The following is a 25,673-nucleotide window of genomic DNA, read 5'->3' on the forward strand; positions in this document are numbered from 1 at the left end:
TCCGAGTATAGCTGCTGAACTAAGCAGGCCTGAACAAAGTCTACTGCTGTTCTAATGTATCTCGTCCTGCCTGCTTGCAAACATGAACTGAGGTAGAACACTTTGTGCGAATAGATTTGTCCTGATGTAATCACCTTCGCATTGATTACGACTGTACATAGTTGCGGTCCACAAATAGAAAGAAATGTCCATAGATGAGCGGATGATAACAAATGAACTGGTTTGGTTTATGGTTTATGAGGGTTTAGCGTCCCAAAGCGACTCAGGCTATGGGGGACGCCGTAGTGAAGGGCTCCGGAAATTTCGACCCCCTGGGGTTCTTTAACCTGCACTTACATCGCACAGTACACGGGTCTCTTGAATTTCGCCTCCATCGAAATTCGACCGCTGCGGCCGGGATCGAACCCGCGTCTTTCGGGTCAGCAGCCGAGCGCCGTAACAACTCAGCCACCGCGGCGCCTGATAACAAATGAGCTGATTGTATCTGAAGCATCTTGACTAGCGCAATCGGACGAGGAGAAAAGAAGACAAGACAGACGCTAGACTTTAAACGCTGTTTCTTTACAAATTAATAGTCAACTAACAATTAACAGCATTGCCTTGGCCTATTAGTGTTGTTGCTTGGTCTGCGGAGACGTGTTTCTTAGCGGATTTTTTTATATTTCTTTTTATATTTCCCTCTTGTTAACAAGAGCGGACGAGAATGGTCTAAACAATGTGAAGAAACGGTGTCACATTTCATCATCATTTTTTGGCATAAAAGAACATTCTAACCACACCGGTCGACAAGCGTCGCTTCGGAGATGACGTTACACGCACACAGATCAGTCCATAAATATAAATAACGCGTGACAAATACTTACGCAACGCATAACGTAAGCTTAATGCTGCTGTGAAGTAGTCATTTCAAACATTCCCTTAAAACAGGTAGCGCAAGTCCTTTCCCGAAAACCCAATTTTCATTCCCCCCCTCCCCCCCTTTTTTTTTCATAGGCGACAGCAGCGTCCCCAGCGTACGTTCCGGTTCACGTCTCCGTTGTTGACGCGCGCAGAGATTTATGGTGCCCAGCATGAGGGCGACTTCTAGAAGAGACCCATATACGGACAACGCATTACATATAATACGTTATCCACAGCCTCCCGCTATACGCAAACATCTTGCGTACATCCATGTCTATCATCATTTGCGTGGATGTCTACGTTACGTGACCAAACCATAGCCGAGATCTTGCGTTGTGTGCGTCTAACGTCACAATAAACGCAAAGCCCAGCTTTGGATGTCCGCCCTTAAAGCGGACTGAGATAAAGTTGCACTGGTACTATACCAGCGTGCACACTATGTGGGCGAGCTTTTTTTTTTTTTGTCGTCTACGCAGTTTACTTCCTGAAAGGTTGTGTTAGCCGCTTGCCTAGGTCATGATGGATGCTCTGCAAACATGCTGTGGCGGAAAACATCCCCCTCTGCTGCATTATGGTTTATACGCTTCGCGGCCACTCGAGAAGAGAGAGGTGTACAGCGACAGGAAGCTACAACAGCGCTTGCTATCTCCGACAAAATAGTAAGTGCATGCTCTCCGAGCTTACTTGGGCCGCGTTCACAGGGTCAAGAAAAAATGAAAATGCGAATGTTTTATGAGGGCAGAATTAATGCGCGTTAATTACGCTCTCGGTGGTAATTAGTGGTATTGTGGTTTTTGAAGAAATGAAATGGCGCAGTAATTTCCTCATATATCTCGGTGGACACCCGAACCACGCCGTAAGGATAATAATAATAATAATAATAATAATTGGTTTTTGGGCGGGAAAGGAAATGGCGCAGTATCTGTCTCATATAATAATAATAATAATAATAATAATAATAATAATAATAATAATAATAATAATAATAATAATAATAATAATAATAATAATAATAATAATAATAATACCTGCGATACATGTTAGGACAGGCCAAACCTCCCTACACTTTGACAAGGTTGCTGCAACGCACGCTATACTCCTGAACCTTTCGGGCTCTCCTTTCTACACACCTTCTTAATTATACGCTGTCATGTCATCTATTCCCATATCATAAACTTTCTAGATTCAAACAGCTTCCTTGATCCGGCTCAACACGGGTTTCGTAGGGGGCTCTCCTGCGAAACCCAACTGGCAATCTTCACTCACGACGTGCATGCTAACCTTGACTGCAACCTGCAGACCGATGGGTTATTTTTAGATTTCGCGAAGGCATTTGACAAGGTACCTCACCAGCGCCTATTACTAAAACTCGCCCTTTTAAATTTACACCCTAATATCCTGCAATGGATTAAAGAATTTCTAGCTAACCGATCTCAGTTCGTTTCTATTAACAACCACCGCTCAAGCGCTCTCCCTGTTAAATCTGGCGTCCCTCAGGGATCTGTGCTCGGCCCACTCTTCTTTCTAATATATATTAATGATCTAGCTTCACATGTGTCATGTAAAATTCGTATCTTCGCTGATGACTGCGTAATCTATCGCACTGTCACTAACATTTCTGATCAAATGGCCCTTCAAAACGACCTTAACAGCGTCCATAAATGGTGTGACCTCTGGCTAATGACGCTAAATGCTAACAAATGCAAACTCATTTCCTTTCATCGACAACACAACCCTCTTATTTTTTCCTATGCAGTTGCTAACTCGTTTATAGAAAGCGTCCAATCGCTTAGGTATCTTGGTGTCACCCTCTGCAGCGATCTTTCTTGGCGAACACACATTACCACAATCATATCATCTGCTAACAGATCTCTAGGATTCATGAAACGTCATCTTCGTCATGCGCCGCGACCACGTGAAGCTTCTCGCTTATAAAACCCTCATCAGACCCAAACTTGAGTACGCCAGCCCCATCTGGAGCCCACACTAGACATATCTAACAAATGCACTCGAATCAGTTCAAAACCGCGCCATTCGTTTCGTTCACTCTGCATATTCATATACCACCAGCGTTTCATCTCTGAAGAATTCCAGTCTTGAAAACCTCGCAGACCGCCGCCGCATCGCCAGCCTCTGTTTGCTCCACAAGTTTTTCCATAGCTCTCTAAATCAACCACCCTACATTACTCATCCGAACCGCATATCTCCCCGCACTGCCCATCCGCTTCAGATTGCCCGCCCTGTGTCCCGGACTGCAACTTTTTAAAACTTATTTTTTCCCCGAACTGTTGTGGACTGGAATGCCCTCCCCACCGATATCGCTGCCATCACGCACCCGTCTGTACTTTAATATGCTGTAAGCAATTATATTTCAAAGAAATGACTCGCACGTGTTGATGAATATGTTAACCCACCCCTTATGTAATACCCCCTGAAGGGGGTCTTTAAGGTGAATAAAGTGAAGTGAAGTGAAGTCACCTCGACTGGCTTGCCGTACATTCTACTGGGGCCAAAGACGAAGATACCGATTTTTCTTTTACGCCAGAACTACAACGCGCTAAACACATTTCGGCGTAACATCATGCCAGGACTTGATGTTGGGAGAATTGGTACAGGCTTAGGGAGGAGATTCCGGCGCTAAGAGGGCACATGCTCAGTAACTCAAGACGCAATGTTCATGATCCAACAAGATGATTATGCCGAAGTACGACACAACTTTGCTGTGGCGTTACAGGCACAGCCATCAAAGGAGTCTTTCTTGTGGCACTCTTTAACCAACCCTTCCATGAGTAACTGCAGGTGTCGTCTCTTTCGCTTTCCACACAGTTTTCCCGCGTATTGAAAACGCCAAAAGGCTACACCGACAAAATTGACCCGTGCAGGTCATTCGCAATAGCCATGTAAACTAGGCTCTTGGCTTATGACCAGATTCGGGTCTAATGACTTGCCCTTCTTCAAACCTCCCGGACACATTGCGTGTCTTCCTCAGTCGCAGACATCGGACCGGTGCCTCACAGGATCCCCCCTCCCCTAAAGAATAAGAGAAGCCCAAACCTCCAGCAGCCCCCTCTTCAAGTACTTTCATGTCAGCATGTTACACGCTCGAGAGCATGTATAGTGCATCATTTCTCTGAAAGTGTGCACAGAGAACGCAACACGTACCACGTGAACGTACTACGAACACCGAAGCTGCAAGCCCAGCGGTGGCTGCCAACTTGTGCCAGAACAACTAAGATATTCGCAATTAATCCTTCGGCTTCACCGGCTGACCAACACGCGGCCATTTCCCACCATGCGGCAGCGACGCTTGGGATCGGTGGGAGTACACACAAGACTGGAAGGCGGCACATACTTCAGCGCAGCATCATACTTCTCAGATGGCTTTCACTGGAGAACGAACGAAGAGTGGCAACGTATTTTCAACGATAAGAAAGAAGAGGACGGAAACGGCGCGCGCTTCCTGAGAGAACGCCCGAGAAAACCCCGCCCATGTATAGCATATGCAGGAAAGCCACGGCGGGCACGCGCACGCTGCAAGCACCGACTCGCGCGCTCGGTGAACACGAGCAGAACGCGCGCCGCGCTCAATCGAGCGAGTTCAATGGCAGCTTTCGAATTCTACGGCGGAGGTTTCCACGCGTGCTCGTCGTCAGCACCTCTCGGTCGATCGAGGATAGTGAACCGGGCGAGAACAGTTCAGCGGTGCACGCGGCTCGCCTCCAAATTGGGTAAGTTGTTGTTTTTGTTGTTAGTGGCTATTCATTAATAAAATAACAATGGAAGAAAACTATGTTGCTAGCCACGGGATCTGCCATCGGAAACTGAAGCACCTGAGCTGCGGCTAGCGGGAATGAAAGGAGAGGGAGAGGGAAAATAAAGGGGGTATCGAGCGATAGTGAGAAAGGATAGTGGTCGGGTAAGTGCGCGCCCGTTTCAGATTCCCGATAACAGTGCCGACTTAGTGAGCAGACCATAGACGCTGATCGATCATGTGTGCATCGTTCATGCGACCTCAGCTCCGGGTACACGTGGTAAGCCCATACCGGGTTCAAAAGCTGTATTGGTTTGTATAGGCGCCTCCACGCGACAGCTTCTCTATTGCTTAATTTTGGGTCAGGTGGGGGTACCAGCCTACGTCCCAATTAGTAATTGTCAACAATTTCCCCGTAATTTTGTAGGCGCTCCTCTTTCCCCCAGTGCTCGGGGGCTCTAAGGCTACCCGGAAATAGAGAACTCGGGCTAGCTCGTGAGCATCCTCGTTACCGGGGACGACGGCGTGTGTCCAAATTTAATTTTCGTACCCAGCAGTTCGTTCCTATCCACATGGATCGAATCAACACCAGTCGGAAGAAAGAGGAAGATGACCACGGCGCGACCTTCTCTCCCAGGCGCCTATACGGCGTTAGTCTGAGATGGCAACGTCAGACGGGGAATTCGGCGCGTGGCTGCATGCGCCTCGCTGTGAAACGCGGCCGCGTGCAGGGCCATTACTCTTTCGTGACGTTTCGCCAGCGTCAGGGTGCCTCGCAAGTCTAAGTGCTGTTGGTTTAGCTACTTTTGATGCGTATCCGATACGTCACGCATGACGCATATATGTGTCCCATGTGTGATGCACCAAGCAAGGAGATATTTTCAGACAATAGTGGCAGCAACGCGCCCCTGTTAACTATTCCTGAAGCGTCTGGCAACCAATTCAGGGGATGTGTATGCGCATGGCTTAGAGTCAGAGAGAAAGCGAGAGAGGGTGCCAGGCCTCCATGCCCTAAGCTCGTGGTCACCAGATGCGCGCCATGCATAGAGGCGAAAGAGCATTATGCCCGAATCTTTTTAATGCAAGAAAAACATTATGCAGCTTAATTTTGCCTTTCCCGTGTATACGAAATCCCACCTGTCCGCTCACCCTGTGTCTCCTTCACCCATGTTGGCTTTGTTTTGCCCGCCCGCCTGCTCTGGTGCACCTGTGCGAAGGTGAATCTACCCATTCTATACACCTTCACTTATTCTGTGCACAGGTGCGGTACACAGGTACTCTTAGATCATGAATTGAAATTTACCAGTATCCATCAAGAGGAAAGTACACAGCAGCTGTATCTTAGCAGTACTCACCTATGGGGCAGAAACATGGAGGCTAACAACGAGAAGATAAGGTAGGCAGATGGGATTATAGGAAGTTTGCGGGGATAAGATGGCCGCAGCTGGCATAGGACAGAGTGAATTGGAGAGATATGGGAGATACCTTTTTTCCAGCAGTGGTCGTAGTTTGGCTTATTATGATGATAAATTAAGGAGTAGCACGAATTAGCCCTAGAGCTTTTTAAATCGTGACTTTGGATAAATACCAGGGGGGGAAGGGACCAACGGAACTGAAGGCGTGCTCACTGACAGCAGCCCATTAAGCTTGCTTCACCTGTGGCACGATTCCCCAAAACTCCTTTTCGCATTCGTATACGTACGGTGCTTTTGTGTACGTACGTTCGCTTACACGAGGGTATGCATGCGTGCCTGCGCGCACAATATAGAGCGTCGACCTTTTCAATAGGGGGGGGGGGGGGGGGGGGGTGCGCAGGCCTTGGCCGTGACCGAGCGTCGCACCGTATTTTACGCCAACGACCTTTATTCTATCGGGGCAAGAAGAAAATGGCCGGGCGTTAATTGCGCGGAGTGCACAATGCATTCCGCGAGGCACGGAAGAATAGCCAACAAACGAGAACGCGAAGCACGTGCCAAACCCGTCTCGCGCGGAATCGGACGGGCTCCCGGGGTGCAAGCCGCGGCTGAGGAGCGACTAAGTGCAGCCCTCTAGGCTTGTTTCTCGCAGGACCGGCTTCTTTGGCTTTGTTTCTACGATTACAGGTGAGGAGGCGCCGTTTATTACTGACCTCCTTTGTTTTAATAGCAAAGTCTATTCCAGGGCTTGCGTGACAGGTCTTTGCGGAGCTACTTTTACGCCATGTGCTGTAGACCCAATAAGATTGGCCGGGCTAGTCGGTTCATACTGATGAAGGGTGTCACTGCGCGAAATGGCTAGGAATAAAGTTCACAGTCTGCGCTTTTAAGTGTCGTGTGTGTTCCTTCGTATTGCCCTAACCCTTTCGCGCAGTTACACGTTTCTTCAGCTGCAGACCCAGCTGAATAACGGTCCAGGATCAAGCTCACGCGGTTCAATGTACGCTAAACCACGTGTAGCGTACACTGTGTGTAGAGCCTTTGTCAAAAGTTTACAGCCCAGGGGTTTTGCATCTAAGCACTATTGTGGAGCTCCTGCAGCACTCATGGAAGTCCTACGCATTGGAGGGGGCAGGACCAAAAATATTCTTTTCTTCAGGAGATTTGGAACGCTGAAGATGCGTTACGAGCAAAGCAGTGTGGTCCAAAAGCAAACCCTCTGGACTCTAAACTTCTGACAAAGGCTGTGCATGTCCGCATAGACAGGAGGATAGGTCGACTATGTTATCCAGATAAACTGGAAGAATACAAATGAGGACGGAGTGGACGAGAAAAAATTAAACGGTTTGGAATGCACCTATGCAACAGTTGCACTGGGCGTTTCGCAAGAGTACAGCCCCCGCCAAAAGTATAGAGCCCAAGGAGTTCGCTTCTAAGCTGTTCACGGCTTCCTAGCACATCTAGCGGTGTAAAGCTTGGCAGGACTGAGGACCATGAAGCCATTTTTCTTTCGAGAGATTAAGGTAGTTGAGGATGTATTACGAGGCAAGCTGCTGGCCTCGCAAGCAAACCCCTTTGGCTGTAGACGTTTGACGGGGGCTGTACCTGCATTTTTTATTTCAGCATTAGGTGATTGGCCTGGTCTTCAGTATATGCGATTTCGGCATCGGCATCGTCATGCGCCGTGGCTGGAATGTTCACGTGATGTCGGTTGAACTGGGTGATGTGATATTTGACGCGTGTGGACGGAGACATCGCTGTCTCTTTCGGTCCGGAGGAGGGTCTGTCCGGGTCCTCAAAAAGTCCGAAAAGTGTATTTTTTTGAAATGGTGGTAAGTCGAGCACGGGCATATCGAACTCGGATATTTTGAATTCTTGGCTATATCGAACACACGGACTATCCCCTTCAGAATCCCGTGGAAAAGTTTAGGAAAGTTGCGTTCTATATCGAACTCCAATTCCGTCGGTCACTCGATATATCGAACGACGCGCCGCGCCTCTGTAAGCGGTGCGTCAAAGGGCCACGTTAGACTCAACGAAGCAGTGCTCAGTTGAAGATCAGAAATGGGAATATAAACTCTCCAGCGCTGTTCTGTACAAAACTCCCGCGTATAAACGTCCTAAAGGCATTTGATTTCTTTTTTTCATGCGTCCTGAAAGCCGGCGCGTTCCGGCCGGGTTTTAGAGGGCCATGTAATATCACTGCACGTACGAGAATGAGCTCAGGATATATGAGACAGATACTGCGCCATTTCCTTTCCCCCAAAACCAATTATTATTATTATTAATTAATAGAGCATCCATAAACGTCTCACAAACCGGTATATGCGTTCCTACATCTACGTGCTTTCTGTGTATGGTGTCTGTAGAATGCAGAATGGAATTGTCTGCACAATGCCAGCGGACGACATGTTGGCAATCTAGTGTGATATATAGCTTTATCGAGGCACTTTATTTTTTGCTTCCTTTTCGTGTCTAGTTCTGCGAGTGGTGGACTGGCTGACAGTTTTTATCCCTCAGAAAAAGTCGGGTTCGCTATCAGCAACAAATAAAACGAGAACAAGGCAACTGAAACGGGAATAGCAAAACGAGATTTTAGATGAGGGAGACTGAATAATAAACGCACTTGATTTTCACTTTGATGGCGCGAATACCGCTTTGTGGAAGTGTTAATGGAGACCGCTTATAATTCTGCTCCAGCAGCTAATATTTTTGTATTCTTGTGTTCGCGTTTCATTTGTTGTTCAGAGGTTAGAGCGTTCGGCTACTGAAGCAGATTCCCAGTTCGAACCCGTTAGTGGCGGATAAGTTTCGATGGAAGCGAAACGCAAAATGCGCCCATGTGCTGTGCGACGTCAGTGTACACGTTAAAGATTCCCAGGTGGTCTAAATTGTTGAGCAGCCCTCCAGTACGGCACCTGTCCCTCTCTTTTTTCTTTCACTCCGACCTGCCTCCCTTCCTGCACAGCGCGGTTGAGGTGTCCACCGAGAAGCGAGACAGTTAAGGCGCCTTTAATTTTCTTCAAAAACCAATTTTTTATTTTTATGTTGTTTACCCCGCCGCGGTGGCTCAGTGGTTAGGGCGCTCGACTACTGATCCGGAGTTCCCGGGTTCGAACCCGACCGCGTCGGCTGCGTTTTTGTGGAGGAAAAACGCTAAGGTGCCCGTGCGCTGTGCGATGTCAGTGCACGTTAAAGATCCCCAGGTGGTGGAAATTATTCCGGAGCCGTCCACTACGGCACCTCCTTCTTCCTTTCTTTCACTCCCTCCTTTATCCCTTCCCTTACGGCGCGGTTCAGGTGTCCAACGATATATGAGACAGATACTGCGCCATTTCCTTTCCCCAAAAACCAATTATTATTATTATTATTCGCACTGTCGCTCCTGCACTTCCATTGCCACGTTTTCGCTCTTTTATACCTGCGCAGTGCATAACAGCCTAGACCGACAAAGTATAAGGATTTGTAGAAATTAAGGCCAAGTCGATACGCCTCAGGGTAATACGCGCGGTTTTCAAGTGGCCTGTAACTTCGAGGTTGGCCGCGCGTTATCTTCTCCCAGGATTCTCTCGCTCTTTTCCACCTCCTCATTCTCACTCCTCGCTCATTTGCGTGAGTTTTTGAAAAGCGCTTGGTTGGCTTGTTATCACGCTGTAGGCGTACATAGACGCTCCGACATTTTCTTTCTACTCCTTTCTGCTGATCTTAGTTGCTGGAATGATGACGTCTAAAGCTACTGTGGATGTTCAGCAAAAGAATAATGTCGTTCGTCGCTGTCGTAAATCCCTATGGGGGCAAAATTTCGGAAAAAAATGTGCACGTAGTTTACATGACCACTTTATAACTTCGAACTGTAAGCGTCACCCTGAAACGAAATCCAGGCCACGGTCGTCCTATACCAAGCCCGAGCCGCGTGGCTATGGCGGGAACGTGCGAGAGCACGACACGCACGACAGCCCAACAGGGCCGACCGGAGACGCACGCACGAACAAGGCAAGAAACTCGATGCGCTTTCACATCTCCACATTGGTCGCATAACGTCGCCTAGGAAAGAAAGAAGCCCTTGCTTTCAGCTGCGGGGACACGTCAGGACTGTCAACCACAACCATGCAGCAAGCACTTTTAAGCACTTTTGATTCCAGGGGTTAAAAGATAACGTCATGCATGGCACAAAGACTTAGTAGTAAGGCTAGGATCAGCCAACTCGAATACGGAAAGCAAGAGTGCAACTCAGGAACAAGGAGTCGGGGCACTTATTTATAAGCTTTACGATTCTCACACACGAGTCGGTGAATGAGCAACTATATATATATATATATATCTATAGCAACCGGAGACGTCGTGAATCAGCATGGTGATGTACACGTACACGAATTTACATGAAAAAGGGTTGGGAGCTCTTGATATCCTTTGCAGATATTTTCTTACAGCTCACAAATGAGGGTACGCCACATATTTTGGCCACAGGACAATGCAGGAGCGGAAGACAGGCTCATATGTTCGTGCCTTCTTTTGTTGCGCCACGCATTAAATAAAGAGATGGAAAAGAAAAAAAGAACGGCAGCGCAGAGGAAGAAGAACGGAGGCCATTAGTGTTCAACTCAAATATTTCCGGTGCTCACTGCGATTTATATATTTTTCAAAAACTCTTAATGCTTCACTAATATGCCAAACATGCAAACACCAGTTAAGACTCTCATTCCTCAATTTCCGCCGTGAGAGAAAAAAAACAACCTTTGGTTACAACACTGGTGAATTTTCCAACATTCCGAACGAACAGTTTCGCATTTACCGGTCACTGCAATACTATCGCTCGTTTCCGAGTGGGACAAACAGCGCATCACGAGAGCTGGTGTCTGCGCAATTATGCATTTATTTTTTTTCTAGCAACGATGAGCCACACGTGAAGCCAGTGCATACATCTCGTCGTAAGCGAGCGGATATAATTTTATTCCTTTTCTCAGAGAGGAACTAAGTAGGAGCACCCGAACCACGAGGCTTTTGCGAAAGCCGCGTGCGTCCTTTCCCCTATCTCGAAACGGGCACGCAGCGCGGCGTAGAAGCCACGTGACATTGCGAGGACCTTGGCGACGCGCGGTCGTCGCTAAGAGAACCGAAACCGGGCGCCGACGTGCCTCGGTGGTATGCCGTGCACGTAGAGCGACAACTTTGGCGCACCTCGTCGTAGCGCCGATAAACGCTTGTGATGTGGTCGGGCCATTGCGACGGGTCGCTTACACCGGAGGAGGTTCTTCCCTCGAGCTGTTTATAGCGCTTCACCGCCGGACGACGACGCGAAAACCGCGAAGAAAGCGTTGCAGTTGTCAGTGAAGGTAAGCCAAGTCGTACTGGCATTACGGACACGTGAACTACCGCCTGCGTGTCTCTTCTCAACTAGTCCGCTCCACCGTAACATACGTGTACGTTTAACATCAGTTTTGTTGCACTCGATTTATGCAGCTTTGCTGTTATATGTCACACTGCTTACGGTCTACTATCCCCCCCCCCCCCTTTTTTTTTTTTCCATATGAACAACCACCGTCATCACTTCATAGGACTGACAGTCGCAAATAATTCTTTCTTTTTATCTGCGGCGCATTGCCGGAGATACCATTGTGCGCCGTGCAATTAATAATAATTGGTTTTTGGGGAAAGGAAATGGCGCAGTATGCCTCATATATCGGCGGACATCTGAACCGCGCCGTAAGGGAAGGGATAAAGGAGGGAGTGAAAGAAGAAAGGAAGAGGGAGGTGCCGTAGTGGAGGGCTCCGGAATAGTTTCGACCACCTGGGGATCTTTAACGTCCACCGACATCGCACAGCACACCGGCGCTTTAGCGTTTTTCCTCCATAAAAACGCAGCCGCCTCGGTCGGGTTCGAACCCGGGAACTCCGGATCAGTAGCCGAGCGCACTAACCACTAAGCCACCGCGGCGGGTCGCCATGCAATTCCCCCATTTAGAATTAGGCTACATGTATCTATTCAAGCTGCGTGAAAGACGGCGATGAATTTTGCGATTAGTTTTTGCGGTCATAGAGCGCTTCATGAACTTTTGTCTCCCGGTGTACTGTACTCACCATACAGTCGCATGGCTGTCCGACGCTTCAATTTTATTGACTTCTTTACTTGTGTAACCCATAACTTTACTTTTTATTTTTTGTTGCTACAAATCGTTCCTCTCTAGTTACACCAAGTTCCGGCAGCCTAGAAAGAGCGCGAATCTTCAAGACGAATAACAGTCATGTTCGAACAAGTTCATCGGCAGTGCCGCGCTAAAAGTCCCTCCAAAGGTCTCCTGAAAGTCCCTTAAGCATCGCGACACGCAAGGGGCATGCAGAATACAGTTTAAAAAATAAAAAAGAGATGAACTATCGGTGGTCACGTCAAGTGAAGATGACGGAGCAAAGCAGTACTTACATTTAAAAGCACTTCCACTTATCGGTACATAAACCAGGTACTTCCTGCAACCGCGCTTTTCTCCGTTCCAGGAGTTGATAGGAGGTCCGCAGTCCAGCTGTTTTATTGCTCTTTGCAGACAAAGAACAAAAGATGGCAAAAAGGGTGAGGGAAGCGGAGGGAAGAGGTTTGCCTCTGAAATGCGAAAAGGACGCCGTCTGTCCACAACAGATCATTCTTAGTTGCGCGAGAGGTATACGCCCTCTTATTTCCGCCGAACTCCTCGGCAGGTGTTTAGTACGTTTCCGCGTCGTCGCACTGTCGATCCAGTTTGACAGCTGAACTATTCTTAGAACAACATTCCATTAAGAATATCTCCCATGATGTAAACCGCCTGAGCTCTCCTTCTGCAATTAAAGGCACGTACGCTATCATTCACTTGTGCTTCTGAAAGTGCTCGGGTGCGGCAAGATTTTCTGATAGAGAAAAGGTTCCCGGACAGCACTGATATGTCCAAACGAGCTGTAACGTTTTGAGCGCACCCATCATCCGTCGATGCAAGCTATAGATGCAAGCTATACCTCATTCACTGTTTATAAGCATAATGTGCACTACTACAGTTTGAAAACTAAACATTTTGACAGCTTTGCCTGTCTGGTTGGCTGAACTATATAGTTCAGCCAATAAACGCCCTGCAGGGCATTTATTATGTACCCCTTATGTACCTCTAGAGAACAGAATTATGTACCCCTAGAGAACATAGGGGTACATAATTCTTCAGCCTTTGCGAACAAGGTACAGGCTCTTCGCAGGAGCATTAGAGCCTTAACCAAGCTGCCACAAATGGTCTTTCAAAAACATAAAGACTAGGAGTGCAGGCGTAAGCTAGACGTTCAGAATCCGTTAACCACTCCGAAAGAGATATATAACTCCAAAGTTTATTGCACTTTAACGGTCGAGATGAGGAGTTTATTTTGTTGCGCATTTCAAGCAATAAACTGTATCGCTAGAAGAAGCAGAAATGCACAGGGTGCTCAAGGAGTCAGCCATCTATTCAAAAGAACTCCTATTCGGACATGGTCTCTCCTTTCTTACGGTCGAGGCAATCAAATTCTCAGGCGTTGCCGCAGAGCACACCGCTATCGGGGGCAACCAGCTCTCTTTAGAGCATCCCACGCCCGCGCAGAACAACTTCCTGTCGCTATCGGCTGCTCAGTTTTCTTTTTTTTTCTTGCGGCACTCGCACACACTGCATCGGATGAACGGAGCGCGGCCAAGCTCGGGGCGAATGAACCAGGGAGGAACCGGTTGAAGGTCGAACTTGTCGAAAGTCGCGGCGAGCCTTTATAAAGCGACAGCGCTGTTCGCTTTCGGACAGCAGGAACCGTGGCCGCTGCTGAGGCCCCCTGCGCTCCTGGAAGCGTAGAGAGATGTCGCCGCCTCCTCGATGGACCCTCCTCCTGCCGTGGTTCCTGCTGGCCCTGCTCTCGGTGGCGCCTGTGACTCGGGCCGCATCCAGGGTTCCCGTGGAAGGCGACATCGAGGACGAAGACAAGGCCAAGTCGTACGCCTGCTACGTGAACTACATCGTCACGGACATGTGGAACAGGGTTGTCGTGGCCGACTGGAGCTACGCTAACAACCTCACGGAGTACAACAAGAACAGGAGCGTGAGTATAAGGTGTTGGCCGGCCGGCATCGGTGGCGCTCCGCTGTGCGGATGCGATGGTATATTCACCAGTATTGTCACCAGCTTAGCAGATTCTGCTCTTGGTAGCATATTAAGAACCCTGCAAGCGCCTTTTGTACTTAAACAAAGGCAAACTTCTCGTATATCTACACCCACAGCAAGCCTCAGTAAGGCATGTTGCCGGGCTAGTCGGTTTGGCGTTTTAAAACTTTTGTCCGTGTGAATTTATTTGCGCCAAGGTGTTTTTTCCAAGTTTCAAAACAACAGCAAGTCGTGGTATTGATGACAATTTCACTGCAAATACGCAAGAGCAACTTGTCCACAGAACTCAATGGCTAACGTATTTCTTGACCAGCTCAAAGTGAGGTCAACGAGCAATTTTCAAAGCATTTCACGCCAGAGAAGCCAAGTATCAGGTCTAGGGAATCTTGTACCCATGGAAAGACCGGCGGGTGCACAGCGGCACTAGGGACAGAACCCCGGACCTCCCGCATACGAGGCGGATGCTCGAACCACGAGGCCAGCACTACGGTAAACTAATAATGTTCACTCATGAACAGCACCAATGAACCTAATACCTCTATATCATGAGCAGTTCAAAGCGCTGCTGTGCTAGCGACACTTACTTCAGTCAGAAAGTACTTCATAATTTAATATCTCACGCACGACCATCACGACCTCAGTCAATAGCCAAATACAAGCGCCTCGCTATGCAACAAGTAGCCCTGAAATACTGTTGTGTAAAGAGCGAGAGAGGATTTATTAAAATGATAAAGATCACAACCTGTATTCCTGCTTTCGCCACTGCCCTTTTGGCGCCGAAACCTGGGAACGTTCCAGACGCTTCCACTTATCAGAGCTAAAAGTAGACCTTTGAACATCCAGTTCCTCTTTTTCTCCCTCCCTTTTGCTCTCAGCTTGAATCTCTGGTCAGGCCCAACTGAACGTCGTCACTGCTTTGCACTTCACTTTCCCACTTACCGCTTTCATGCCAGCAACGTAGCCAAGGTCCTGCATATTTCACATTGACACACACGCTTTCCTGTCTGCACTAAACCTTCGTCCCAGCTGCATCGTAGTCGACGCAGCGAACGACCAACAGGAGGAATGAATCTTGTGACGACGGAAGGCACAATGACAGTGCGGGTGGAAGTGTGAAGGAGAGGTCGGCAAATTAAATTTCGAGTGAATTGGCCTCATCCAAGCAGTACAATTTTCGTAATAGTATAGTACGAGTTGTACCAGTAACGTCGCACAGTATTTACTGTCCCCAGCGCTCGTGACGATCCAAAGTTGCTTCCCAGTCCAACGAATAAAGCTATGCATGTGCTTGAATCAGAACACGTGGATTATCAAATGGAGACGTATGGTTGGACAGAAAGTGCAATTTTGCATCACTCTGCATCGGTGGTCTTGTTTGTGTGTACCAGTAAGATGAAGGACTTCGATACGCGCAACGGAAGGCTGCAGCGATTGATTGGTCTTTCACGAGACGAAATATAACGTATGCCACTATACAATGGGTTTTGCGCCTTACCGATACTGGGAAAGAGCAGGCGCTCGTATAGAGCCACCGGAAAAGCGACTCTACGCTATAAGCCTGCAGACCGCCATCTGCATGTTTTACAATTCGCAAGGCGAAATATATACGTGTTTGCAGCGCCAAGCAAATTTCATATGTTGGGCTAAATGGCAATATCCCCATGGCTTTTACTTGCTCCACCTTTGCGCCTGAGCATGCTTTTGTAGATTAACCTCGTTATAACGAAACGCTTTATAAAGAAATAATGGATATAACGAAGGAATGAAGATTACACTTGGAAGCTCTGTCAACACGGGCTATAACGAAGCTACGGCTATAAATAAGTAATCGCCGGGCGCCTTCAACTTCGTTACAACGAGGTTCAACTGTAATGAAATAACCAATTCTTGAGTATAGTATACGCGTTCGTGACGTGAACTGCTCTTTGAAGAAGCTGATCGTTTACCGCGTTTCGCGTTTTTTTTCCTTAGGTGGAGGTGACTCTGGAATCTCAGAAGCTGGATAAAGAGGTCTGGAAAAACATCACGAAGTACAAGTGGACCTCTTTCAAGGACCCCGTGACGAGAAGAATTTTCGAAAAACTATCAGTGCTCGGCACCGCGATTCTGGACACAGACAAGCAAAATGAGGTAACTTCCTACGAAACATTCCAATCCAGTTTTGGTTCCAATCTACAGAAGCGCAATAGTGTTACGGTATGCAGTTGTAAGATGACGAGGACATTGCTCTGTCTTGGTGTTCTGGATGACGATTCGAAAGAGGAACTATGAAACTGAATAAACTTAAAAATTGAGCTTTCGAAGGCTAACAGCTTAGCAAGAAGTCCGTGCTTTGAGTAATATTATTCTACTTTCCTTTGTTTATCTTTTTTTTGTTACAGCTCGTCAAATTAATTGCCGATATGCAAGAAAACCATGCTTCGGCAAAAATTTGCCCCTTTGTGCGCAAAACTAACACGCCCGAAGAATGCAACTTGTCTTTGGAACCAGGTGGGCAGTCGTTCACCAACATAGCTACCGATATTCCCGATATTGTGTCTGATCGTGATAACGACATATATAACCATGTTTATTACCTTCCTTTGTTCATCTACCATCAGAGATAAAGAACATCCTCATGGACTCGAGGAACTACGAAGAACTTCAGCACGTGTGGAACGAATGGAGGAAAGTTGCAGGGAAGCCCATGAAACAGAAGTACCTCCGCTATGTTGAGCTTATGAACGAAGCTGCTAGACTGAACGGTGAGACAACGCACTTTTGCGCCAAAAGAAACCCTTAGAAAAAACAACCGGGGGCACTTAAGTGTGCTTGCGTGCTATGAATGCGAAAGCATTGTGCACTGCTGCTGTTTCCGTTGGTGTGTTTGTGGTTGATTATATGTGTGGTATTCTGTGCGCGTGAGTAACGTAGTTCGCGGTGGTCACCAAACCGCACACCATTCGGAGCTCCGTACGTTAATGCCCATACATGCAGAATTGGTCATTCTCAATTTAACATTCACAGACAGCGGCGAGTCCTCCTACCACTACTAGCGCAGTGGTAGAGAAATGCGCCACAGCACTGGCATGTGGCTGTTCCTGTCACAGCCACCCATGTTGCTTTTCCCGAGCAACTTCTCGCGATGCTGGCCCGACGCTCCTCCGAACTAACCCGGGCTTCCTCCCATTGGCTGCAGCTTGCCCGACGCTCCTCCGAACTAACCCGAGCTTCCTCCCATTGGCTGCAGCTTGCCCGACGCTCCTCCGAACTTAGCCGAGCTTACCAGAGTTACTACCGATTAACCGAGTAACTCGGGTAAGCAATGCTTACGCATTAATAATAAAAATATGAACAAGCCGCTAAACGGCGCCTATGGATTGTAGACGCGTGAGCTAAAATCAATGAATCCACGGTTAAAAAATGAAGATTTTTTTCGCGGCCTTAGAATAAGAAACATGGCCTAACCTTGGGCGTGAGAAGACTGCAGTTTATTCGGCATTTACAGGCTAGGCGACCTGGGCGCACGGAAATTGAGCGCGTTACAGGTAAGCTGCCCCAAGAAACTGGTCTTTGATACTTTGCAGGGTCACTCGCCAGTATTACAAAGTTCAGTGATTGCTTTTCTTTTTTTTAGTGCACCAACACTAAAACGCCCAAATCTCCAATTTCGCCGGTGTCTGTCTGTCTGAAGCCTCTCTTCATGACCTTGAGTTTGCTCGAGAAGAGCAAGCTTGGTCTCACAAGCCCCACCGGTGGCAGCACCTGCAATCGCAAGGCGGAGTGGTATATGAGGACTCCCAGGGATATTTGAATGTAGAGAGTGACCAATTCCGCCTATACGGGCATTAGCCCACTGACGCTATCGCGTCATAATTTCCAGACGGAGCTTAAGTGCCTTCTCGAATTTTTGCTCCGGTGAAGCTTCTATGCTACGACATAAGATTCGAGTATGTCTGAAGCATCCATGCATGCCCACGAGTCAATATCCCGGACACAATCGCTTGCCTGCGACGTGAAAGCGTCCATCATGATTGTTTTTGTTTTCTTCAAAACTTTGTCGCAATCGGATAGCGTCGCCCCGTAATCGCCAAGATCGAAGCCATTCTCTTTGCAAACAGGCTACATGTAGCGAGTCCCCTGTGAGCAGCAATCGCGTTCACTAGTGTGTCGGGGGGCAACACGCATTCACAGCGGCTGGAGCGGTCGACTGCATAGCAAGACTATACAAAATGGCCGCTCGCCCACAATGCAACGCGCCGCCGACGCTCGTGCCCTCTCGTTGCAGGCTTCGAGGACGCCAGCGGCCTGTGGCAGGACGTGTACGAGTACGACGGCCTCGAGGACAACATGGCGAGGATCTGGGAGCAGCTGGCGCCGCTCTACAAGGAGCTGCACGCGTACGTACGGAGCAGGCTGCGAGACATCTACGGCGCGGACAAGGTCAGCGAGGACGGACCCATTCCGGCTCACCTCCTCGGTATGCTCGTCGCCGGAATGCAGGATGACTAACACGACGATGACTATGACAAAAGCCACCCTTTGTAGCGGTGCGGTGGCATTCGCCACTTCGTCCTGTTATAATTCCCAATGTATCCCTCCTGCTTGCAAGCCGACCCTGAGGATTAGAGCACGGGTAGAAAAACATGTAGAACATCCGTCCACAAGCTAGCTCCTTCTGGCGTGTCCTACGAGCACGTACTCATCACGACGTGTACTTAGAGCCGTCACTCGACGAAAGCTCTTGGTAGGAAACTAGGCTAGCTACACACCCCACCAGCATTTGTGGGTTCGATTAGCAACGCGTAGGAATCACCGGCCGATTCCCGGCATGCATACGTGATTCTAAAGCGTGGTCATAAGTTCGTTTCTTTCTCTCTCTCTCTCTCGTTTTTTCTTTTTTTTTTTTGTAAAAGAGCCACTCTTTAAAAGTCCAGTGCCCCCCTCAACTACTGCAGCTTGAAACGCGATGGGAGCCGTTTTTTTCTTTTTGCTCACGAGTGCACTTACCCTGTGTCAAAACTAGAAAGTTTTTATCCCCGGAAAAGATGCAGCATAGAGGCGTTCCTGTAAACGGCCTATCTCCGGTTCTGAAAGCACGTCTGTGGGATCGTGACGTCCCTAGAAGTCCGTTGAATTGTATGCGCGTTGGGGCGTTAAGCGCTATTTATGGTCGTCGTCCCAGAAGCTTGCTATAATATGCGGCGCTTTAGTTCACACACTCTTTATTAACAACGAATTACGGTAAACTATATAATAAAAAAACACTACGTATCATGAATACAAAGCTCCATCGCCACATATCACTTAGACGATGGCGCCCTATAGTAAAATAGTGAATCGTTCGCTCATCACCTTGTCAGTGTCTGCAGAATCCGTTTGCAAATGCTTCAAAGACAGCAGGAGATCCTCAAACCAGTTCACTAAATGCTGATTATGCCGTAGCCTTGCAAACGTACAGGTTACCAATAGTCCAATACTCATACCGAGAAGAGTGATCAGCACCCGCGAATACCATTTTACACGTCGCTGAGAAGGCATTCCTTTTTCTGCACAGGTCACATCCACTCCCAAGACTGGAGCGCAATAACCGAAATTACCCAGCCTTACCCGGACAAGCCGGCGATTGACGTCACAGGCGCCATGAAGGAAAGGGCAAGTATTATTTATGTTTACATATCGCACACGCAGGTATTCAAACGAGGCAGAGATACATAAACACGGCGCATTTTCAGGTCGATCGAATCTCCATAATTCGAAGGGAAACCAAGTCGTATGATGCTGACGGGACTAAAGCGTCAGTTCGAATAAACCGAAAGTTCGAATTAACGAGATTCCATTGTAGATTGACACGCTAGAGCGAAAACTGACCGACATACGCTGTAAATGTCACAGGCGGCAGCTATAAAAGGCGCGGTGACTGCTCGTGTTACAAGATTAAAATACAACAGCTTTTTCTTCGAAAGCGTAAGTAGTGCTATATAGATTAAAGGACCTCTCTAAAACTGCCATGAAAGCGCAGACAATAAGTAGACGTGGCTAGCATTCAGCGGACGTGAACAGTGCCCAGGTTAAAATTCGACACTATGGTTTTCATCTCGGTAAGTTCTCAATTACGCACTTTTATTTTGTATGCTACGTATATGGCGAACTTTCTGCCTGAAAAATTAAGGATGGAGGCTCCCCCAATATTTCTGCAGCGTCATCTTTTATTGAAAATAATCTATAAACATGCAATATTACATTCAGCAGGATACAATAAGGAATGCTCCTATTCGCAGTTTGAAAACGATGTTCGTTTCAGGGTCCCCGCTGCTTCGCGGATAGCATGCGCATGTGCCACGGCATTGACGTCACGTTTACGCTGTATAGTGTCTCGATGCGGGCTTCTCTTTCACACGCCTGGGCGCATTTTCAAGAGTAGGTAGTTTTAGCGTAGCGTATACCGTCACCGCCAGTGCGCGTGCACCTGACGCCTCCGGGCTGCCGGCGCATTGTGGTAAATGGTGACGGTATATGCTATTGTAAAACTAAGTACAGTGTCACCGTGTACAGCTACCGTAGACCGCTGTACCGCCAGCAGCGCATGCGCACACGGCGTCTAAAGCCAGAAGCGCCCGCACGTGGCTAGCATTTGGCCCCTCTGGACTTGTTAGCGGAACAGACTGAACTTTCGGATGAGGCAAAAATGCTGACGGGACAGATTGCTGCCTCGGAGCAGTGTCTCGGACCATCTCTCCCGAGGCCGTTTGCGCATGCGCTGTTCGCGGTAGTGGTATGCTGTAGCAGCGCACGGTAGCTGTATGCTCAAAGCTCTACTTCCTGCGTACCTTATTCTGCGATTTCAGTCGTCTCCGTGATCTACCATAAACTACTGGACATTTGTGCGGTGCCGTTTTGTGCGCGAGTACTGCGTCTCTTGTCGAGTTGCATGGTGGTTAATTTTACCTTATCTTTTCCCAATGCGTCTACGTCGTACAAAGAGAATTAGGGAAAAGACATACACCATCTTCGCGTGCCTTGATTCGTTATGTATCGCACCTAGGCGGTAGGAAATGGCAAGGAAAAAGAGGGATCATAACTATCGTAAATTTAGTTATAGCTATGACACTAAGATGATATCACCCAAAATAATTATTTAAAATGGCAGGGGCGCCGAACTTTCGGTCGCATTTTTCAAACCGTTTAAAGCACTTACGGGACAGTCGAAGGATTTCGCGTCGTCGTCGGAGCAATGTTGCAACAGGAGGGTGGTTCCCGTGGCAGAGGGTGCCGGCTACATCAGCGCGACGCAAAAGCGCGGCAGTTCTACCGCGATGAGCGAGGCAAGCGTAGCTGCGCCAGCAGAGGCTCAGCAACGCAGACAGCAGGATCTAGCTGTATGCGCGGCCGAAGCAGAAGCAAGCCCGACGCAAAAGTGCCGCTGCGGACGCATGCAGCAGTAGAACTAAACGAGTCGAGCGTTACGACGCACGCAGAGAGAACAAACTACAAAGCTGACAGGCTATTTCTACAGATTATTTTTCCCACATCATTCGAGCCATTCCAAAGTTGTCAACAGCATACGGCGCGAATCGGCGATTAATCATTCGATTGTCCATGCTTTAGTCATTTAGTGCTATCCTCTTCCTGCGGCGGCAAGGCATGCTAAATGACGAAAGCAGCGATGAAAAAGGCGGAATTATAAAAACGACCAGTGATTTTTTCTTTTCTCTCAGATTCCTCTATATTTATGAGCCTCTTGAGATAAACCTGGATGAGTTTTTTCCTGTTTGGACCCTGGCCAATCCCCCACCGTGGGTATGTGCCATCGTTTTTGAGGCAACAACAACAACAATCAGTCCTCTGACACGACTAAAGCCCCAAGACCCAAGGGAGGAACGAATAAAATATAAACATAGCAGCGGCTTAGCTCAGCTAACCCTGGTTATGTAAGCTTTCGTTTGCATAACTCACTTCCAGCGGCTCGCCGCGTCTCCGTCGCGGCTGCTTCCAAGGGTCGTAGCTGTCTTCTTTCGGCATCTTTCGGTCGCCCTTGAGCCAGGCGAATCTCCCGCTCTTCATCGGTTTTGGCTGCCCGTTTAGCGCGTTTACGCTCCCTACCGATTGCTAAATCCCTCGCACGGTTGGCAGTGTCGACCGGATGATCAGGCTCGGCCCGACGTCTGCGAGTATCCACTCTCGAGGACGTCGGCTGACTTGCTTCGTCCATAGCGAGACACTGGATAACGCTTTCGCTTCAAAAAGCGGCCTTGCAGCATTGCTCGGTTGCTGCAATAGCTTTAGTAATGATTCTTTTGAGCGTTCAGTTATCAGAGGTAGCAGACTACCTTTTCTTTCTATAGCAAAGGTATCCAGCAAAGCACTGGATACCACACCCACCTAGCGAGCCTGACTCTGTCCTGAGGTCACCGCGGTTCTATATTGCAGAAGATGACCGTCCTGGATATGTTCAAGCTTTCTGAGGAGTTCTTCACTTCCATGGGCCTTCCACCAATGCCAAAAACGTTTTGGGAGCGGTCGGTGCTGACTAAGCCAACAAACAGGAAGATTGTGTGCCATGCCTCAGCATGGGACTTCTACGCCGACAACGACGTGAGGTAAGCTCCCAAGCACTGAGTGAGATGGAAAAGGAAGGACTCAGTTATAGGATAAATGCTCTGCAATAGATATTTATAATGTGTTTGGTGAAATGTGTATTCACAACCAAGTTCACAGGAGCCCAGACAAAGAAGAAAGAAATCCAGAGAATGGATTTTTACTGCCGAAATAGTTTTAGGGACATCAGTTGGTGCTGAAAGGTCGGTCATTGCCATCATTGTCCGAAGTCCAGCGAATGTGAAAATGCGTGTGCCTGCCTGGTTGAGTTGACTTCATCTCAGTCGTGCTTAGTGTTGAGAGGTCATGAAGAGAGAAAAGGTGCGTGCACCTCTCCGGTAGTCTCACCCAGCAGTGCAAAGTGTCCTTAATGCGTTATATCCGACGTCCCCTATTCACCCCCCCCTCCACATTCTCTCTCTTTGATAAACACAGTATCCAAACATATTTGCCTGGTCGTTGCCAGTACATTTGTTCGCAAGTATAGGGAAAGCAATAGTCAATATATTTTTCAGAGCTGATATCTATGGCCGCAACTGTTTAGTTTCTTTATACCATGGCATGAAAAAATTTCCTTTAGCTAAACATCTCATCTCGGTTACCCAATAATCCAGGATCAAGCAATGCACTCAAGTGAAGATGGATGATTTGCTCACTGTGCACCATGAAATGGGTCATGTAGAGTACTTCCTCAAGTATGCCAAACAGCCAGTCTTCTTCAGGACAGGAGCGAACCCTGGTGAGCACGCTTTTGTTTACGAGCTTACTATAACACTGCAGCACTTCAACAGCAATACAATGCTCTCGGTTGTCTTTACGATATCTGCTGAACTAAAGTAGCACTGAGTAACAAAGCATAATTCACCCAAGCGATAATCAAAGCACATGTAATCACATACTATTTTAGTGCCATTGCACTCTGAGATAAATACTATAATAATATTTACACTAAGTTGCAAACTGGTTGCTGCTTTTTTCTGAGGGCTCTAGTACCATAGCTAACATTAAGGTGCTGTCCATGCCTAATTCTATGAACTTCTCTTTTGGATGTATCTATGCATATAACAGAGGTTTTCTTTATTTTAGGTTTCCATGAAGCTATTGGAGATACAATCGCACTCTCTGTGGCCTCACCAAAGCACTTGAAAGCCGTTGGTCTACTGAAAGAAAGGATGGAGGATGAAGGTACAGTAGTGAATTGCAGACCACTAAGTTATGTTCACAGGTATTTTAGAAGTGACATGACACTGTCAAGATAAGTGAGTTCAATGAAATATTGTAAAACAGATATATCAACTAAATGCAGCTACTACCGTGACACGAGATTTGAGCTGCACATTTGCTCCATTTACTTGATAGCATTCAAAGGAACTCTAGGGACCTTCTCACTTTAACCGTCTTCTTCAAAAAAGTGGGCTTCATTGAGGTCACTGCCATTTCCCACATTGTCAATGTGCCCTGTGACATCATAAAATTTTTGCAAGGCAAACTTGTGGCATATGTACTGTTCTAAAAGCCCACTGTCTCGCTCAACTTGGTTACTGTGGCTTAGATACTTAACCAGCGGCTTCAGCCACCAGTTAGGTGGTCGTCACATGAATAGGTCAAGCAAGAGCATTTCTGAATTTCATAAAGAAACAAAAGCTTTATAGCACAGCCAAATAGCCCAGTTGTTGCCACTGCATTCATGCATAGCTCCTGCATGTGATTATCATGCAATAAAGGTCATGGGAGGGCTTAAGGGAAAGGCAACGGCCCTCTCATGGAATGCTACATAACTTTCCGCATACCAGCTCTATTTTTCAAGCAAGAAATGTGTTGTGTACATGACTACACACCCTCCCACAGATGCTCATAAAATCACGTGCATCAAGAGTGTTATCACAGGCTCCTTTTCCAACTACTGCGAGCATCATCCAATGCAGAAAGTGCAGCATGATGCCTTTTATCAATGCAGGTATGCTTCAAAAAAGCCAAAATATGGCAGCAATAGTTCAAACTCCCGAGTAAGTAGGGCTGCCTGTTGCTATAAACAGGCAGCTGTGGATGTCCTGCATTAGCACACTATGTGTGTGTGTGCAATTTATGACGTAACTTATGACCACATGTGTAGAAGGGCAGGAAAACGCAAGACAATCTAGGCTTATAAAGAGGAAAAAAATGCTGCAACATGATGTTATAAGAGTTCTGACATGAATATGTATTCCAGAAACGGACATCAACTACCTGCACAGTATTGCTATGGACAAAGTGGCCATCATCCCTTCAGTCTACATTTTTGACCTTTGGAGGTGGAATGTGTTTAAGGGCAACTATAGACCAGAAGAATACAACAAGGCTTGGTGGACACTGCTGTGAGTAATAAAGCTCTAATAAAGTTAGTTACATAAAGCTATTTATCATTACCAGCCAAATTAATCCACTGCAGCACAAAGGTCGCTTAAAGTGATGTACATTTACCATTGTTGTTCACAAGGTGTAGCCACCTTATTCTAGCAAACTTCTTAACCTTATGACTCCACCAAAGTCTGATACTTTCATTTATGTTTCTGTTTGTGTTCTATCAGCTGTCACTCTAATACACCACGCAGAACATGCTCTACATTTTAGATGGACTGCCTAAGTTCACTTCCTCTTCTTTTATGAACTCGTATTTATTTTCTAATGAATACTAGACTTGTGATGTCTCCTAATGTTATTCAAATAGTCCCCAACTGTTAATAAATCTCTTAACTATCCTTATACATACATTTTTTTTAATCAATGCCAAGAATGCCATTATATTAAAATCAAAAGAACCCAACATGAAATCAATAACCAGAAAATTGCCAATTTTACTTTCAATGAAGTTGCTATATAACATAGCACCGAATTAGCATGAGTACGTGGAAGCAAGAAAAA

General features: G+C 47.4%; 1 protein-coding gene across 1 annotated transcript in view; it reads left to right on the forward strand.

Moving 5' to 3' along the window:
• Positions 1-11,166: 11,166 nt before the first annotated feature.
• LOC144095329 (angiotensin-converting enzyme-like) overlaps positions 11,167-25,673 on the forward strand; it is a 59,340-nt gene continuing 44,833 nt past the window's right edge. The window contains exons 1-11 of the mRNA XM_077629097.1: positions 11,167-11,399; positions 13,842-14,133; positions 16,167-16,325; positions 16,577-16,685; positions 16,796-16,939; positions 18,463-18,654; positions 19,732-19,829; positions 22,605-22,774; positions 23,387-23,511; positions 23,859-23,957; positions 24,982-25,126. Coding sequence (XP_077485223.1) covers positions 13,894-14,133; positions 16,167-16,325; positions 16,577-16,685; positions 16,796-16,939; positions 18,463-18,654; positions 19,732-19,829; positions 22,605-22,774; positions 23,387-23,511; positions 23,859-23,957; positions 24,982-25,126 — 1,481 coding nt within the window. The 5' untranslated portion in view covers positions 11,167-11,399; positions 13,842-13,893. The remainder of the gene's footprint in view (positions 11,400-13,841; positions 14,134-16,166; positions 16,326-16,576; positions 16,686-16,795; positions 16,940-18,462; positions 18,655-19,731; positions 19,830-22,604; positions 22,775-23,386; positions 23,512-23,858; positions 23,958-24,981; positions 25,127-25,673) is intronic.

This window comes from Amblyomma americanum, chromosome 6 (assembly GCF_052857255.1).
Source record: "Amblyomma americanum isolate KBUSLIRL-KWMA chromosome 6, ASM5285725v1, whole genome shotgun sequence".
NCBI classification, from domain to species: domain Eukaryota; kingdom Metazoa; phylum Arthropoda; class Arachnida; order Ixodida; family Ixodidae; genus Amblyomma; species Amblyomma americanum.